Consider the following 17,932-nt stretch of genomic DNA (forward strand, 5'->3'; position numbering starts at 1 on the left):
ATTAAATTTGGTATGAAATGTAACGCATTTCGACGTGGGTTTTCGGCATATACTGAAAGCAATCCTTCCGCAGAGAACGTGGTTTTGTTTCACTTGGTCTTCAGGCCTTTAACCGCAAGGCTAGAATGTTAAACAACATCAAAGAAAACCTCAGCATTGCGAGTCTTGTAAAAAAAAAGAAAAAAGAAACGCCAAGCAAATACTCATTTCCTGCGTGAGGGAATTGCACTGGACGCTCTTGCTGCGAAAAGTGGTTAAGGAAACAAAAAATATGCAAAAAAATAAAAATGTAATCAGTTCCTTGTCGGTGTGATGCCTCTGAGGTGTGCACATTAGAGAAGATGCACTTAAGCGTATTACGAAAAAGTACTCTACGTGCCGGGAAAAAGCACGACAGTTTCGTATCAAGAAAAAAACAGTCACTAAACTCAAGAGAAAGATCTAAGTGCCGAAAAAGAAAACTGTTTCACTCACTTTAAAGTTAGTCTTCACACTTCTCAAGTCTCCCTGCATCATTACGCACTTAAAAACTGCGTTAAAACCCCAAGTGCATATTAAACTCATATTGCATCTAAATACAGATACAAAACGTGAAGCAGGACAAACAGCGGGTACAGAAAGTTTTTTTAAACCAGTTATATCTTTTTGTAACAATCAGTAACATTCTATTCCTATGCATAAAAACTCGTGCGCGTTTCAGATGCGTAATTTAGACAGCTTGCACTGATGCGTGAGCGCCGGTAGATACTACAATTAGCGCCTTTGACGGAGGACTGCCCCGCTGCACTCTTGGTTACGGCATCATGGGCGCATTTTGAAAGAATTTTTTGTCTTTTATACTATTATTAGAAGACTAATATATTCTATCTCAAACGGCATCCAGCTTGTCCAGGTAATCGTACTCAGTCTCTGTACTATGTCAACGTGAATAAAAAGGAAACAAGCACCAGATTTTTTAAAATATTTTTAGAAAGATAGTGTTTTCTACCTCGTCACGGTCATACAGGTTTAGCTAAACTCGAGCGAGTACAGGGAGAAGCTTAGCGAGTGGTACGCTTTAGCTGAGAGTAGCATTGCCTTTGCTAGACAAACAGCATATCGCGAAATGGGGCAGAAACGATGTGCCCCCACGAGCAGTGAAGGCTCGTTTCTTCGCCCCTTTCTTTTGTTCACGCATGCCCTCCTTCGGTGCTAGCCGTGCCTGTATACACAGCATGCCGAGCACGCCCTGAGACGACGATGCACGCTGGCCGCTCGCTCTGTTCGCGCCGCGAAGTGCCGCCTGAACACGAAGGCTCTGCTCTCCTTCGAGCCCTGCGAGCGCACCGAGGCTTCTCTTTGAGCCTGTAAGCACAAAGTTCGGAGAAGACGCTGAGATTCAAGGACTCTGTTTGAGCTGCTATTCACACTCCGTTGCATGCATTCGCGCTAGGATGCACACACAGATGTCTCTCTAGCTGATCCCTCGAACGTCGCAAAAACTTTCAAGTACGAGCCCCCTCGTTGTGTTGTTTTCCGCCGAAGCGTGAATAACAAAACAGTGGACGCTTCAGATTCGCGAACTCGAATTTGTATTTCATAGTCAGGCCAGCGCATTGCACGATGAGGCCGTTTGGTTCACTTGCAGTTTTCTTTCTTTTTTTTTTGTCTGTGTAGTCGTGTTTGTTTTCTTTGGCAAACAAGCTCAAGGTAAGTGTCTTGCACTGCCATGCTCTTTCGTCATGGTTTACGTTATTTCTCAGCATACTTTTAATTTATAAAGTTCAGAATCAGACTGCCTCGAAAGAAAGCTTGAAAAGCGCAAGCTGTTTACATGCAGCTCCCCTTCTGCGGGCTCATTCTCACCCCCTTTCACTCTCCATCCAGAATGAATTACAGGAGAGACCATTAGGCCTATTAGGTTCGCTGGCGAGGGAAAGGGAACGAGGAGCTCCTTCGCTTCAGACGCTTACTACACTAGCCAACAACCGGCCCACCAGGCAACGACCAACTGTCGGCGCGTAATGGTCGTGGAAAAAGGCGGCGCACTGTGCCTGATGGATCCCAGTAGCCCCAATTAGAGCAGGGGCCGAGCACAGCCGAGCGGTGCGCATCTGGACGCCGTCACGACGGCCGTCGGCACCCTGGTTTGGCCCGAACGCGAGCGCCGCGGAGTCGACGGTATACGTTGGCTAACCTCCAGGCACGTCTCCTCAATTACACCCGCAGCGACGCGATACGAATGGCGCATTTCACTCATGCGGCGGCGATTGGGCCAACTGGCTGGTCTCTGATTGCTACATGCGGGAACACTGCCAGCAGTGGAGCATGGTAACAGATTGCCAGCAAGGGCGAACAAAAACATTTGCCACGGATGCTCGCTCCCTGCGGTAACCGAGCAGCTCTGATAGTATTCACCCTGACACAGCTTGTTCGAGAAACTCGGTTGAAGTGATGGCATGTAATCGGGTAAGAACACTTATGTTTAGAAAGCGCTGGAAACTAGGTACATTTTTTCCACTCTTTCGGTGGTTCAGCACAGGAGATCGGGTTACACCAGGCTTAAAAGCAAGCCGAGCGATAAAATGAACTCAAGTTTAACCATTAAAATATATCTGGATTTGCAGCGCCATGATCCCATGTGACATGTCTAAGCTCTCTCTGATTTTGTGAGACCTCGTATTCGCAATAAAATTACGGAGCGCAAGTAAGACTACTTGCGTACTTTGAGGTCGAAAGAATTAATTTTTTTAATTTATATTTTCTGTACTTTCTTTTTAATGACCCACCTACTTATCAGCTTACACTCGTAAGGCAACGCACACACTAGGTTCACCTTTATTCTGCAAGAAACAATGTGGTTTTGAGGCCTATGCGTCGGGTGCTTTCCTTGCAAAGTTAAGATACTTAGTTCAATTCCTCGCACCTTGGGAAGTAATTTTCTTCCTTGCTGATGACGTCATTGGGGTTTTTCTGGACCACTTATCCTGGACGCCGACAACGACACCGGATTTCGTTGTTAAGGCTTTCGACATAAGGCTTTCCCCTTAAAAGAAAAGAAGCATGGAAAACACCGTCACCATTCTGTAATTATAGCACTACACACTTGTGGTGATAGAAGTCTCAATGTCACTACCTGTAGCTTCGATTACCTCGTACTCCCAAGCCGATGTTGAAGCGTTATGATACGTTCCAAGAGAACTTCACAGAGAAAGAAAGAAACAATATCAAGCAATGCTTTCTCGAACTCCGCTAGCACGTAACTCTTAATGCAACAGGTAAAAACTCAACGTCCATCATCCCGTGCTTACTTTACAATGAATGCATCAACCCACCTCTTGAAACGGTGGCTAGCAAGCGGAGCCTCCATGCGCGAGGGTCGGCACTTCGCCAGCGAATTCATGCGTTGCCTGTTGCTGCACGAGCCTGGCATTCAGTGCACGGTCCACACCGCAAGCGCCTGCAGCATGCTGAGGGCATGTGAATGTGCACGACAGTACCCACAGAGTGGACCGAGTTTGTTGGCGCGTGCTTTTCTAACTCGAATATTTGCTATCTGCGTACGCTTTTCATTGTTGCTTCAAATTGTCTCCGCCGCGCGGTGTCTCGAACTGGTGCACTTCTAGTTTAACATCGTGTGTCTCTGTACTGACCTCTTTTTTTGCTTTTTTTCTCGTCTATATCCGAATTCTTTAACTTGGCTTTGTCAATGTGATAATCGACAGTGTACGTAGTGGCACCCGTGCGCCCGTCATTCAGCTGATTTCGGTTATTGAAGAAGCAACGCCCGAAAGAAGGCATAAACCGACACAAGATATGACGCGTTTCCAGATATTAATGAAACGGTGCCGAATAGAAGCATCGATGTGGAAATTGCTTTAATGATTAGGCGCAGGATAGGGTTATTTGGAGATGTAAGGTAGAGACCTTTATCCTGCAGTGGACATGGTCACAATGATGATGATATCCACGAATAACTGTCACACTAGTAGTATAAATTCAAGTCATCTTCAAGGCCATTGCAAATAAAAGCTCTTCAGAAGCAATGAGCCCTCTTAGTTTGATATTTGGCTTGACAAAGACGCAAACAACTGTCAAAACGGTTGTTTGCTCCTTTCTCAAACCAAATATCTTAAGAGCCTGCATAAGAGGACGTGCCCAGAGACTGACATCATTTAGGTGTGCTAGTCTTTAAGTTACCCACTATCATGCCATATTTATCTAATTTTGGTCAAGTAACGCACCACACAGCAAGAACTTATTGAACCACATGTTGCAGCATGTACATACCTGCACATACGAATTTTCCTGACGGCACTGAGCCTTTTCATTCGTAGTACACCATGAACTGCAGGATACTTGGGAAACAATCAGTTTTCGCTTGGTAAGGTTAGCAGGGATCGAAGAGCCGTCAGCTATACCGGAGCTCTCCGTGTTTTTGTGCGTCAAACTAATCCCAGAAGTACGCAGCTGTGATATAATGCAATCGCCGCTGGTAGAATGGCCTGTCTCCTCGTGTCGCAAAGTCATCGCTTTGATCTGGCCCACTTAACTTCCTCTAGGTTACGAAAGCTGCCAAGTAAAGCTTTCTTGTTCACTCTGCAACGTTAAACGATCGGCTGACAGACGCTAACTGTTTCGAAGACGCCAGCGAAGTTAAGAGTAGCCAGGTCTCGAAAGAGCTTCCCTGTCGTGGCAGCGCGAAAGAGGAACCAGTTCGACGCACCGCGCGGCGCGCATTAATGTCGTTTCTGAAGGACGGCTCGGGTCCCGCTTCTCGCTGGGAACCCGGCGAGAGGCCGTTGTCTTAGCTCCGTGTGTCCGACACGTGTGTGCGTACGCGCGTCCGTGCGTGTCTTCTCTCTCTTTCCCCCCTTCGTCCCGCTGTCCTTTCGATACCCTCCCCCTCCCTTTCCATCGACGCCCGGGCGGCGGCCCTGCAGGAGATCTGTTCGACATGCTCCTTCCGATGCTGACCATCTACCAAGAGTACGTCCGCAACCACCACTACAGCCTCCAGGTTTTGGCCGAGTGCAAGCAGCGCGACAAGTTCGCCGCCATACTGCAGCGACTCGAGGAGAAGACCGTGCTCCAGGGGAGGACCCTGGAGACATTCCTCACTTACCCCATGCACCAGGTTGGTGTGGCAGCGGAGTACGCCCGCTGTAAAAAGTTTACGGGACACAAAACTACCCCGAAAATCTTAATCTCGCCACCGTCGTTGCACGTCGCTTAGAATACATACATACAGTCTAATTCTGAGTGCGCAAATTACACATGCGCTTCGTTAAATCTCGATACGTGCGCCATGGATGCGAATAAAATCAAACGTTTCGCAAGTGTTGTGTTTCACAGAATTTTGGGGAATCTTTTACAATGTCATTAATTGGCAAAAAAAAAGGAAAGCAGCGGGCAGAGAAAAGAATGCAATCCCGTAATGTGACCAAATGCGCATTTGAATAATATAGAAAGGAGGAGGAGGAGGATGACGAGGAGGAGGAAAGAGAAAATAAAATAGCGTTTTCGCACTAAAGCATAATAGCCTTTTTTTTGCATTCCCCTCAGTTTCGTGCCACTCGTGTCTTTTTCTAACTGTTTTTGTCCGCCTGGCCACATAGCCCATTTAGAATAATGACTTTCGAGTATTGCTCTTGATAATTTCTTTATATATCATTATCAGAACAACACAAAGCGTGTGCCAAAATGTTGTGCGCAGAATTGCCTGCTTGGTCTCGCTACTGGTGTGAACCTCTCTCGAATTTCAATTACCTGCTAGAAAGCCCCTGCCACCAATGCTTCCTTGTTTAGTTCAAACCACCTCGTTTTATAAACTATCAAGCAAGGACATAGTGAAGCAATTTCTATTCTTGATATCGGTAAGCAATAAAGTGGTTTCGGAACCTCGCTGTTGTAAAGTCTTAGCCTACGTCCTGACATTCTCCTGTTGTCAAGGTGTTACGTTAACGCGTCGAGAAGAATAAAGAGCGAATGGTTGCGTCGTTCACCCCACTGCCCCTTTTGTGTCGAAGCTCGAACCTAAGGGCCAATGCATGCCCCCGACCGGGAGCTGTCGGCAGCTTCCGAGTGTGCATTCGTAACAGCGCGCGCTCTCTCTCTCAATGAGGTGATCGAAACTGACGCGCAGGTGCCTCGGTACATCATTACGCTGCACGAACTGCTGGCGCACACACCACACAACCACGTCGAACGCAGGAGCCTGGAGACGGCACGGACCAAGCTCGAGGAACTGTCACGCGTACGTATGCTCTGCCGCTTCTCTCGCTCCGAACGGTGACCCGCTAATGACGTTGACCCCGAGTGCGGAAGGATGCCCGCCAAATGAGGCGGCAGACCGGTGAAGTTGCGCTTCGTATTTGCATACCGTGTGTTTAACTTGATGCTTCCCGGAAACGATTTGTTTGGCTCGTACGACTGATTGCGACAGCGTTGGAGGGGCACGAAGACGCAGTGCTCTCCGTTGGGTCGAGTGCGATGCATGTTAATATCGTAGTTACTAGAAGCCTGTGAGAAATCTGTCCTCTGTATGACTTCTGCAAATGTTACAACTCGCTGGGACACGACATGGCAAGATAAGTTTTGCGAAACTAAGAGTTCTTCCGCTGGTGCCCCGGCTGACGCGCAGGGGAGAGTATGATACAAGAGTCCGTAGTTCAAGTCTGTGCTAGTGCGCTTTATATAATTTTTTGAAAATGAAAAACCAACTAGCTCAGATGTCAATTCTGCTTCAGTTCATTTCTAGTACCTTGAGCTCCTCTGTAAGTGTTAATCCTCTAAGCGCTTGTGTTGTTTGGTCTCCCTTGTCTGTTGTTCCAAGTGCGCTTTATATAATTTTTTGAACAAGTCTGTGCTAGTTTGCATTTTTCAGTGTGTAGCACTAATAAAAAAATGTCTGCAAGACCTAAAAAATAACTGCGGATATAATTGTAGTTTTTCCCGCACAACGTTCAACGCTGCGACCCAAGTGTCAGTGCACCCCATCACATACGCGCTTGTTACTGCTGCATTTCGCTGCTAAAACTAATTAGTCGAACGGCAACAGGTGAACCAAAGCCACGCTCATCTTCCCGGTTCAATTAAAGCCGGCACTGATTAGGCGCCGTTTTATCTCCGTACCAGCAGAAACAACGACAAAGCATAGCTGCTTATCCGCGAAGGCCTACGTCACTCAAACGCGCTTTTAAGCGCTTACAATTAGCAAGTAATCCGACCGCGCTTACTGCAGCTACACACGCACATCGTTTGTCGAGGTGCCTTTTCCCCCGCCGTATTTTGTGCGCGGCGAGCTTCGCTTTTCGAAGTAGAGAAGATCCGCTTTATTTAGTTTGTTTTTTTTCAACTGTATTTGTTCATGTAAATGTGAAGAGCGATGAGCGAAAAACTAATCGGTCATTTAGTCGCAAACACTTTACTGAGGAGACAGATTAAGACCCGCTTTACGCCTTCTTCTAGTGAGGAAAACAAGCGACTAGCTCCAAGACCCTCGTTTCGAAAGTAGCGCCTGCTTTATACAATTCTGGTCGACGTTCCCGACGCGCGGGTCGAGCTTAGCTCGAACAGCAAACATATCAGTGGATAGAGCTGTCGTGTGAACGCAGGTTTTTATGACATTTTCACGACGAACAAGTGCACACAACAAAGCGAAAGCAGAGAAAAGCAACTTAACACCGGAGAGTTCCCGGCTTCTACAGCTACTCGGAATGTATGCGCCGAAAATATACATCTTTTTTTCTTGCAGCAGGTAAAACAAGACTACAATTAATCCGCCGTGTCGGTAAGAAACAAAACTGTAGCTCAATCGAAACTAGCGGATTTATTTACGCTAACGCCGCAGCCGATGTACGCCAGGAAAGAAGCATGCCAGCAAAAATGCACTCCAATCCTGAGCTAATATTAATCTTTATGCTACCAACTTAACAGCGTGTGCCATGCAGTTCTCCTTTTAGCCGAGTAAAGTTGAGTCGAATTGGTTGCCTTCAATGGTGTTTCAATTATGTGAACCACTTCCGCAATTCTTTATTGATATTTGGAGTTAAACTGATAATTGGCAATTTGTAAATGTCTTTTGACAATAGGTTTTCGTTCTTGCAGTTTTCTTCTTCGAAGATAGCTAAAGGGACTCTGAGACGCTCTCTGAGAAGAGTAAATGAACTTGCTTCATCAATACATTCTCTCGTCACGAACACCTGAGCGAAATTATACGCTTCTACACGATGCACAGAACCCGCAAACGAAAGTTGGCGAGTCCTTTCCGGCGACTTTTTAATGCTTGCGCCCTCACGTGCAGTTTTGTACCGGGATGGCTACTGGTTAGATTTTTTACAACATCACGCAGCTACCCCATGGCCGCGGCCAGTAAGCACCGTCGAAAGCTCCCCCCCCCCCCCCTCCCCCGAAGAATTCTCGCGCGTCGTCTGTGGGGTCGGCGGAGGAGCACTGACCTTTGGGCGTGAAATAAGTAATGAGAGGAGCGGGAAAAGCGCGAACACGCGGATATTTCAATGTTGACTAAAGATTCCGCAGTTTCTACAAAGCGCATTAAAAACTTATTGCGAGAAGATATTCGCGGAACGGCGTCCTTTAACGTCCCAGGAAAACCGCACCACTCTTGGCAGCCCCTTTCAGAGCCCCTTTAAACTACCAGGATGCGCAACGATTATTACCACGGAAAGCACACGTGCACTGTAATAACCTCTTTCAAAATCGACAAGGAACTGAAGTGTGATAACCCGTACCGCTAAAACTGAAATAAAACGGGTTTTCTTTTTACCAGTTCGAAAATTTCATTATGAAAGAAACTTACAATCTTACTTTTCCTTTACCCACACTGAGCATATTTCAGATATTAAGCGGCCTTGCAGCAAACGCAGACCCAAAACGTGTAGCGAGTGCACACGCCGTTTGCGCTGTATGTGCTGTACCTGGACTGACCTTTCTTTTTTTTTTCTTTCAATCTTCTCAGCAAATGCACGACGAAGTGAGCGAAACAGAGAACATCCGTAAGAACTTGGCCATAGAAAGGATGATCATAGGAGGCTGTGACATCCTCTTGGACGTCAACCAAGTGTTCGTCAGGCAAGGTAGGTGGTTTCTCAAACGAATCTATTGTGGCTGCTTAGATTCAATGTCTAGTTATTTCACGTTTATATTATACAAAATATGAAAACACTTTTTTTTTGGACCCGCAAACAACGGCTAGTTCGGGTCCAAGTACACAGAATACACAACGATCAAATCAAAACGACGAACTTATATAGAATACTACTAATATTCAATCAACACTGAAATCAAAACAGTATAAAATAACACTGGTATACAAGCACTCGTCAAGACACAAAGATGGCATTTGCGGTATAGAGAAATTACATACGAGGGGCGTTCAATAAAGATTTCCCCTGACCCACTTCCTGCAGACGGAGAGCAAAGAAACTGTGCAGATCTATTAGTCCTTCTCTACATAGGTGCCACCCAGGGACACACACTTCTGCCATCTTTTTAAGCAATTGTAAACACCTCGCTCGTAGAAGTCTACAGGTTTCTCCAAAAGCCATGCTGTGATTTCAGAAATCAGAGTCTCATCATCTGGAAAATGCTTGCCCTTCAAATATGTCTTCATTGTTGGAAAGAGGTGGAAGTCCGATGGCGCGAGGTCGGATGAATAAGGGGGATGCGGTAGAATTTCAAAGCCGCAGCAGCGTGTTTCCACCTGGGCAACACGTGAGTTGTGAACTGGGGCATCGTCTTGCAGAAGGCGGACACCTTTGGAGAGCATGCCACTTCTCTTGCTTTTGATGGCCTCCCGCAATTTCCGCAGCAGTGAAGCATAGTATGCCCCAGTAATCGTGGAACCCTTTGCTAGGGAATCCATCAAGACTACTCCGTGCTGGTCCCAGAAGACTGCGAGCATGACCTTGCCCGTCGAGGGCTGGGTGCGTGCCTTCTTTGGAGGCGGTGAGTCTCCATTGCATCGACTCGGCTCTAGTCTCCGCATCACTGATGGACCCAGCTTTCATCCTGTGTAATCAGTATGTTGAAAAAGTCCTCCTGCTTTCTATGGCACATGGTCAAAAGAGCCTGTGAGCATTCGACTCATTCCTGTTTTTGGAAAGGTGTGAGCAGCCGGGGAAACCAGCCAGCGGGTACCTTACGCATATGAGGATGGTCCTGAATGATTTTTTCCACCAACCCCACACTAATCTTGACATTTTGGGCTAACGGCTACGCGGCGATTTACCAAAATGGCGGCCTCCACTTGCGGGATGGTGTGTCCATCGATAGCGGAGTGGGGTCAATCGGAGCCGTTTCCACCGAATTCCGACCACATTTGAATTGACGATGCCAGTTCTTCACTACATCATACGATGGGGAATCCTCCCCATAAACCTCTTTTATCTCATCGAACGCCTCCCTTGGAGTGCGGCCTTTCAAGTACAGGAACTTGATGACTGCTCTTTATTCCACTGCATCTATTATCAGACCTCACAGAACTTCAGCACTTGTAAAAAAAAAAGACCGTTATTAGTTCAGCGTTGCACATTGGCACTTGACCTATAGTGACTTAAGTCATTACATATGCGCAGTTTCAGCATCCTGCAATAAATAGAAGTCAGTCAGGGGAAATCTTTATTGAACGCCCCTCGTAATTAGAGAAACTATACGATGAAAATGAAATTTCATGGCCAGTGAATTATTTCTGTTAAGTGAGAATTCCAGTGTTAATTTCAGTCGAGCGCTCCACTTTCCCGAAGTAGGGCGAAAAAGACTTCACGCGAAATTCTTGATTCCGAGAGATACTTGTCAGAGCTTGCCACGGTTTCGAACGCATCCGATTTTCGTTTACCAACGTGTATAGTAAAACAGTAGAAACAAAACTGGATGCAGTGCATTCACCTTAAGTGCTTCTGAACGAGTCGAAAGGAGACCTGCCACTTAACAGCTTCGAGTACCTAATGCCTAGAGCTAGTCTAGTTTCTGCGTGGTTTGCAGACGACACGAAAACAGCAATCTCCACGAACACACATCGCGGCGTGCGAGCCTTTGAAGACCACCGGGACGTCGTGAAGTTATAGGGAACCTCTGCAACTTTTGCCAGACAAAGTTCGGGCAGTGCCAAAGTCCCAGCACGCTTCCCACAAGACAAAGCCGAACCTTTACTAGCGATAAGCACAACGGGAGTAGGCGTCCTCGGTGCAGGTCCTTCTCGGCAACAAAAACGGGGAAAGAGAAAGGGGGGAGAGGGGTCAAAGGGCTTTGGGCGATCGAAACGCGGGCTAACTGTCTCGTCGCCGCCACTGCCCCCTGCGCGTGCATTATGCGCGCAGCGGGCGACCAGTGGCCGCCGGAGGCCTCTGCGTGCGGGAAATACACGCGCCGCGCAGCGAGGAGCAACAGCCCTCCTCTGGGGCTTGTCCCTGAGCAAGGATAATTAATCCGACCGGGCACTCATTAAGCCCTCTCGCGCGGAGTGCGGGCAGCGTGCCGGTATCTTAACCCTTCTCTCCCCCTCTGTCCCGTATTCAGTCCCCACGACCCCATTCGCCCCCTCTTCGTCCCGACCATCCTCCCTCCCTTACCCTGATTGTTTGAACCGCCGTGAAAGTATGCGGGAGCGGCATCTCGACCGCAGGAGAGAGTCTTGAATGGACATCTTTTGCCAAAAGAGCCGGCTTTCTGAGCGCGCGCTAGGCCACCCCATCTTCCGCCTCGCGCGGCCGGTCGGACATAATTAAACGCCGAGTCAAGATGCTCTGCCTTCATCCCCCCTCCCATCCCTCCATCTTGCCCGACTCGTTCACACAGAGCGAGAGGAGGGGGGGGATGAGATGTCCTCTCTCTTTGAGGCGAGCGCAGAAATCTCGCCCCGGAGCGAGTTGGCGGCACGAGTACCCGCCGAGGAGGCGACCGTCACCAGTGCTGCCAGTCATCGCCGGCTGACGGAGCGGCTTCTTCGATTACGGACCAGACTCCATCCCCCCCCCCCCTCCCCACTTTCGGAGCCAAAACGCGGGGCCCATCCGGCGCCGCGGGCTTTCGGACCTCGCGAACCCGCTCTCGAGTCATGTGGAACTTGAATCGAGCACCAGTGAAAGGATTTCTGTGAAGCCTCTTTCACTGCGTGCCAGAAATTATATTGCTCGAGGGCGCAGTGCTTTAGAACATGGTGACGGGTGTCCGTTACAGTGTAGCAGTCGAATAATTTTGTTACTCAGGTTATATGTAGTGAACGCGGTTAAGTTACGCCACTCGCGTTTCAATTATTCCACTCGCGTTGCATGTAGTGAACGCGAGTGGCATAATTGAAAACCGATGAATGGAAGGACCCCGACTAGACTGACGGGTTACGAGTGCATAACCAAAACACGGTCAGATAAAAGAATAGTGCTCCACCCTTTTAAGATTCTTCGAGACTGCAGGCTTCGTTCCGGAACAGCGTAGCTAATATTCGAATCCCAATCCGCATAGCACTCGGCTTCGTTTGAAGAAGGTCGCCAATAATTCTGCTCCCTGCATCGCACCAGTATAAGAAGCGCAATGGAAAAATGTGCGTGATAATAATTATGCGCTGCTAACTACAAAAATGAGAAACTGCGCGCTCCAAGGTTGCTTGGCATGCACCCTCAGGCTCCCTCTTAACTTGTTCACTTTGTGATGTCAAGAAACTACCCGTCTGCCTGCCCTCTCTGCTATGGACTGCTTACTTATTGGCATACCTCGATGCGTAACGCCTCGGATTCTCTTTCCACTTTAGAAAATCTGTTCGGCAATGAGCCTCTCCTCTACTGTTTGTGCAGCTCTGATTTTGCATATGTTCCACTGTTCATTTTTTTTAAGCGCTTTTCGGCACATAAAAGCACGAAGCGCAAAAATGAACGCGAGTCCTAGCGCTAAGTAAACAAACTTCTTTGCAGCGCCACTCAAAATTTGTTTTACTGCATGGAGTAAAATATTGCTACTTGAGTTTATGGCCACATTTTCTCGCGGCACAGCGACAAAAAAAAAAGTGAGCAGTCATTCATATCCGGCTTGCTCTGCGCAAACGTCTCCAAGCTCGAGTAAAATGCTAGTCGTCATAACTCGCAAAGTGCGCGCACTATGTTCTCCCTATGTTGTTCTCCAAACTGCATCTTAGAGGTAAACGGTGCTGCGAGAGAAAATCCTGACCCCGAGATAAAAAATAAATAAATAAAATAACTCTCCCCATTATTCCCGAAACTCCCTCAAATCCGCCGAGCCCGTCTGTATATCGCCTCACCGAATCGTTCGTTCAGCTCTATGCCTATCTCTCTATTTCTACCCTATAACGTTGTCTCTCTTTCATTTACTTCACTCGCGCCTCCTCGGCCATCAGTTTGGAATCGCACGAGGCGCTCCAGTTTTATCCTCGCAAGAAATCCGATCAGAGCCGAGCTGCACTCTCGAAGCACTCAGGTTGTGTTTGCTTTTGCTACGGAGGTCTTGTTTTATACCCTCCTCCCCCATTCGCCATCTAAAGCTGTGCCAGGGCTCCCAGACAAACTCAGAACAGCTCCGCCGCCGTAGAAAACGGGGAACAAGGAACTATAATCCCTCTTTTCCGAAGGCAAGATTTGCTATCGGCCCCAGAGAACAGTTGGAACAGGGTGTACAATGCGCCTTGGAGAAAAGAAGACAGCAAAGGTGGCGCACGGACGCCATTACTGCTTTCCGACGCGTCTACACGTGGGGAAGTCTTCTACACACCAGTCCGTAATTCTCTCCGCACACATTCCCATTTCGACATTCATTCCTATTCCGCCTGAACTAGTCGGCCGAAAACCTTGGGCGCACTTAGGGTTCCAGATCTTCGCCGCTATCACGGCCTCGTTCGGCTTCTTTTACACCGTTCGTACGCGCACGAATCGGCGCGCATCCATATATAGATAGCCTTTGAACTAAACTGAACTTGAAGCGAACTGAAGAAATAAATTTCGGCTAGGGATTCTCATCATATATGCATTGAGGGGTGTCAGTGCGTTCAGGAAACTATTTCGAATATAATAAAAATAATCCTGAGAACACTGGGTTTTTTTTTTGACAAGCGGTAGTTTTAATGCTATGAAAGATGTTATGTGCAGGATATAGCTGTATTAAACTTGCTTTGACTTTGAACACGTTACTACTACCACATTATCCTCATTTGTACTCTTATGTCCAGACGAGCTCCTCGAAATGTAATCCTGTTCCTCACCTGTTTTTACGTCCGTGATTTCAGTCTTACGGCAGACGTACCGACATTTCATGCTAAAAGACGTTATTTTTTTCTCAGATCCAAGGCCCAGGGTATGACCCCTTCGTTTGGTTGGGGGTGTGAATGACATCCTCGTAATCTTCCTCTAATTTTCTTTCTTTATCACTCTCCCTTTTCTTTCTATGTGCCCTCATTACGTGAATAAAAATCACAGAATGGCTACGAGTGTGCAAAGAGAATATTTGAGCGTTAGTTGTGATTTTACAGCCAAGAATTTTTCAGGGACATGGTATGTCTTTTTTTTTTTCTCACAAAGTCAGACAGCCAGGGGTGACTCCGGAATCAGCCTGGACTATAGCGTTACTCTGCGGTGGGTTTTAGGTGGGTTTCGAAACAACCATCTCCCGCAGCTGAGCCGAAAGTCCAATCCACAAGGTCCCCGGTCCCCTCCCACCCTGTCTCCCATTTGCCTCTCTATTTCTCTCTCTCCTCCCTCCTGTCACCTAAAAGCTGACAGGAGGGCTTACCTCTCTCCTAATTGCACCCATCACCATCGACTCTCTCTCTCTCTTTTTCCTCTCTTCCACTTCCATCTTCCTCATTTTCCCTAAAAGTGGAGAGAGATTTCTCTCTCCCCCCACTTGGCCTCCTGCCAATCGAGGCAGCAGCCATGTGGCAAGGGGCACGTGATGCCGCGGACGCCGACCATGACGACAGCGCGAAAGTTAGGAACGAGTCAATAGGAGCTAACGCTCAAAAAAAAAAAAAACTTGAAGAAACTTCTATGCTTCTTGTCTATGAAGTGCTAGAGAATTCGTCATGATATTCAGTTGCTCACGTTGCAACTATGAACATACCGACGCAATGAGATGATCTTGTGGTGTTTTTTTCTTTGTACACACATGTGTTCCGACGTAAACCACCGTTGATCGCGCACGCTGCAAGGCACTCCGAGCCCATCTTGCATGAAGTGCTTCGCAAAGTAGGCATCGGCCGCGACAGTAGGTGGTTGCTCTGGCACACGACGACGACTAGCTTTACGCGTCTTTTCGAGCCTCGCTTCGTGTTCCTCGGCGGTTTCGTGAGCGCGACGTTGTCGGGCAGCTTCCCGCAACTGCTCTAGACGCCGCTACTTTTCTGCCTTACCTGCGAGTCAGCTATGGCCGAATTTCCGCGTATGCTGTAGAACTGTCTTCACATCGTCCCGCTTCAACAAGCATAGGCTGCGCTCGGTGGCGGCAAAAGCCGGGTTATCGCTGAAGCCTTGACCTTAAATAAATAAAGAAAGAAAATAAATATTGCCGCGACTGGGATTCGAACCCGCGGAGGCGCGAACAGGCGAGCTTCGCTGGCCACTGCACGAGAACATTATGTTGTCACAGCAGCCGGTCACGCCGTTTGCTCGGTTTAACTACGTTGAAGCCCCGACCATATTTTTTTTTTTTTAAGGAGCTCCTCTTCTATGGGTGGTGGTCGTTTGCGAGGCGCTATCTCGTCCGACACGACGAGTGCCTTGCCCCTCGCTCCGCGAGAGAGCGCCCGAGCGCGAGCGACCCGACAGGCCACATGTGCGCATGCGCGGCGCTCTGATTGGTCCAGCTGCGGCGAGAACGCGCCGTTTACCACGCCGGATACATCGCGAATTCTGGACGAGGTAGCTAAAGAATTATTCGCGTTAAAATTATTTTAAAAACAACGCTCAACAATAATAAATTAGAGTCGGGCGTTTCCAACCTGCCACACGTTGGTGGCCCAGGGAGATAATATTTAATTTTCGCATAGCTTCACATACATTGTCTAATTGCTTCGGAGCGCGGTTAGTTTAGAGGCAGAGGTACTGCCCGCTTTTGTAATGTACCGCGCGTTCTCGGAGCTTGCTTTACCATATAGGTTCGCTGGGAGCTCACTCCGAGCCGTGGCGGGTTGCGCAGGCAATGTGATCCACGTGGTGGGTTCGGACAAGGCCAAGTCCCAGCGGTCGCGCATCCCAAACCTCAAAGGCGAGAAGGAGGTCGTGCGCCAGTGCTACCTCTTCACCAACCACATGCTTCTCTGCAACCGAACCTCGGCCGGAAAGCTACACCTGGTCGAGGTGAGGAACACTCCGCAGCCGTGTGTGCAGTCAGCACTCCAGTGACCCCGACGACGAATACGTGCATGCGCCAATAACCGGAATCGGCCTGCTGCGCGCAAAGTGTCGCACAGACGATGGAGTTCTTACTGGGTGCAAGTAACAGCCATATTGCATTGTTTCATCTCTGCGCGGCAGAGATTAAAATTATTAAATCGCTGCTGCCTTGCCTTGTCTTGCCTTGCTACGCACTCAGGTAGTGTTCGTTCTAGCTGATAAAGCATGCATGTCCCAACGTGCTTCCAGGCTTTTCAGTGCTCAGACAGCAGAGAAATTTTTTTTTTCGTGAATCCGCATCTCGTAAACTTTGTCCATGATCGAAGAGTTCGTACATCCAGGTTAATATATGTTCGTGTTCCGACTTACTAGCAGCACTTGAAAGTGGCTGAACAGCTACTGTTTCCAAAAATCTCTAATGTTTGCCAAGCTCACGAGCCTTTTTGAGCTCGCGATTTCCGAGATTCTTATGTTGCCTAAAGATTAGAAACTCAGAAAGCGAATAGTTGAACAGATTACCCAAGACTCGAGGTAACGCAAGGCACTGTTTATTCCTTCGCATTTTTTCGTGTGAAATAAAAGAGCGGTTAGAAGCGAAGTCACAATGGTGAGCTACTAAAGAGCGTAGTGACCGCCCGGCTGGCCCAATGCCAGCAACTTGATCATTCTTGTATCCCCCCCCCCCCCCCCCCACATTTCTGGTTTGCGTCGCAGGGAGTGGGAAAAATCCCTCTGGCGGATGCCACCCTCATCGAAGACCCCAACGATCAGTTCCAGTTTATCGTGGACGATGGTGGTGAGCAAACCTTACATTTCTGATTGTACTTGATTAAAAATGACAATGATAAAAAAACAAAATTGTATGGGCGTTCAGTTAAAATGGCGCTAGTTCCCGCGTCAACGGTTAGTAGGGTTGCGCTGTGTAATATAGAATAGAGAAAGTAGCAGTCGCAGACGTGATGCATGTGCAAGACGGTCGTGGTGATGTGTAAGGAGTTTAATATGCTATGTAATTCATAATGTATAAGTTAATCGCACGACCCATGTTGCATGTGACCCTGGCGTAAGTTATTGGAAGATAAAGTCCTGGCACTTGCGTCACGCTATCACGTGATGCGTTGACGAATGCGCAGAAAGGTCTAAGGGTTTCGTTAAAGCTGCTGCGCTCGGCCACGCGATGATGGCGTCATTTTTAGCCAGCGAAGGGATCCCAGTAGAACAAGCTTTTAAGAGGCATGTTCACCTTCACCTTTAATAGGTGAAGGCATAAAACGCAACCGACTACATGCACGTAAGAAGGTCAAACGAAAAAGAAACAACGGCAGAACGTTTATTCAGTATGTCTCAACAAACACAGATATGGTTTATGTATTCTTCATGCAGGCAGCTACATGCCACACTAGTTAACTCTTTTCGGTGCCACTCTCGAAACTGCAGAGTTTCTTTTTGAAATGACATGCAACACTTGCTCGCGCTTTCATAGCCAGGTCTTTCAAGACACCGCTAAGATGTTTTTCATTTCTTGTTTTCTCGGCACGTGTACGTGCTGCAGTACCCTCGTGCTACCGCTAACTCTTGTACCGTGTTACATAAAGTTCCAA

At 47.9% G+C, this 17,932-nt stretch overlaps 1 protein-coding gene across 1 annotated transcript in view; it reads left to right on the plus strand.

Moving 5' to 3' along the window:
- The window catches only part of LOC144125860 (ras-specific guanine nucleotide-releasing factor 2-like), a 306,954-nt gene that overhangs the window by 250,035 nt on the left and 38,987 nt on the right, over positions 1-17,932 (plus strand). Inside the window, exons 9-13 of the mRNA XM_077659607.1 lie at positions 4,923-5,116; positions 6,125-6,235; positions 8,960-9,077; positions 16,135-16,295; positions 17,046-17,127. Coding sequence (XP_077515733.1) covers positions 4,923-5,116; positions 6,125-6,235; positions 8,960-9,077; positions 16,135-16,295; positions 17,046-17,127 — 666 coding nt within the window. The remainder of the gene's footprint in view (positions 1-4,922; positions 5,117-6,124; positions 6,236-8,959; positions 9,078-16,134; positions 16,296-17,045; positions 17,128-17,932) is intronic.

The sequence above is a fragment of the Amblyomma americanum genome, chromosome 3 (genome assembly GCF_052857255.1).
Source record: "Amblyomma americanum isolate KBUSLIRL-KWMA chromosome 3, ASM5285725v1, whole genome shotgun sequence".
NCBI lineage: Eukaryota > Metazoa > Arthropoda > Arachnida > Ixodida > Ixodidae > Amblyomma > Amblyomma americanum.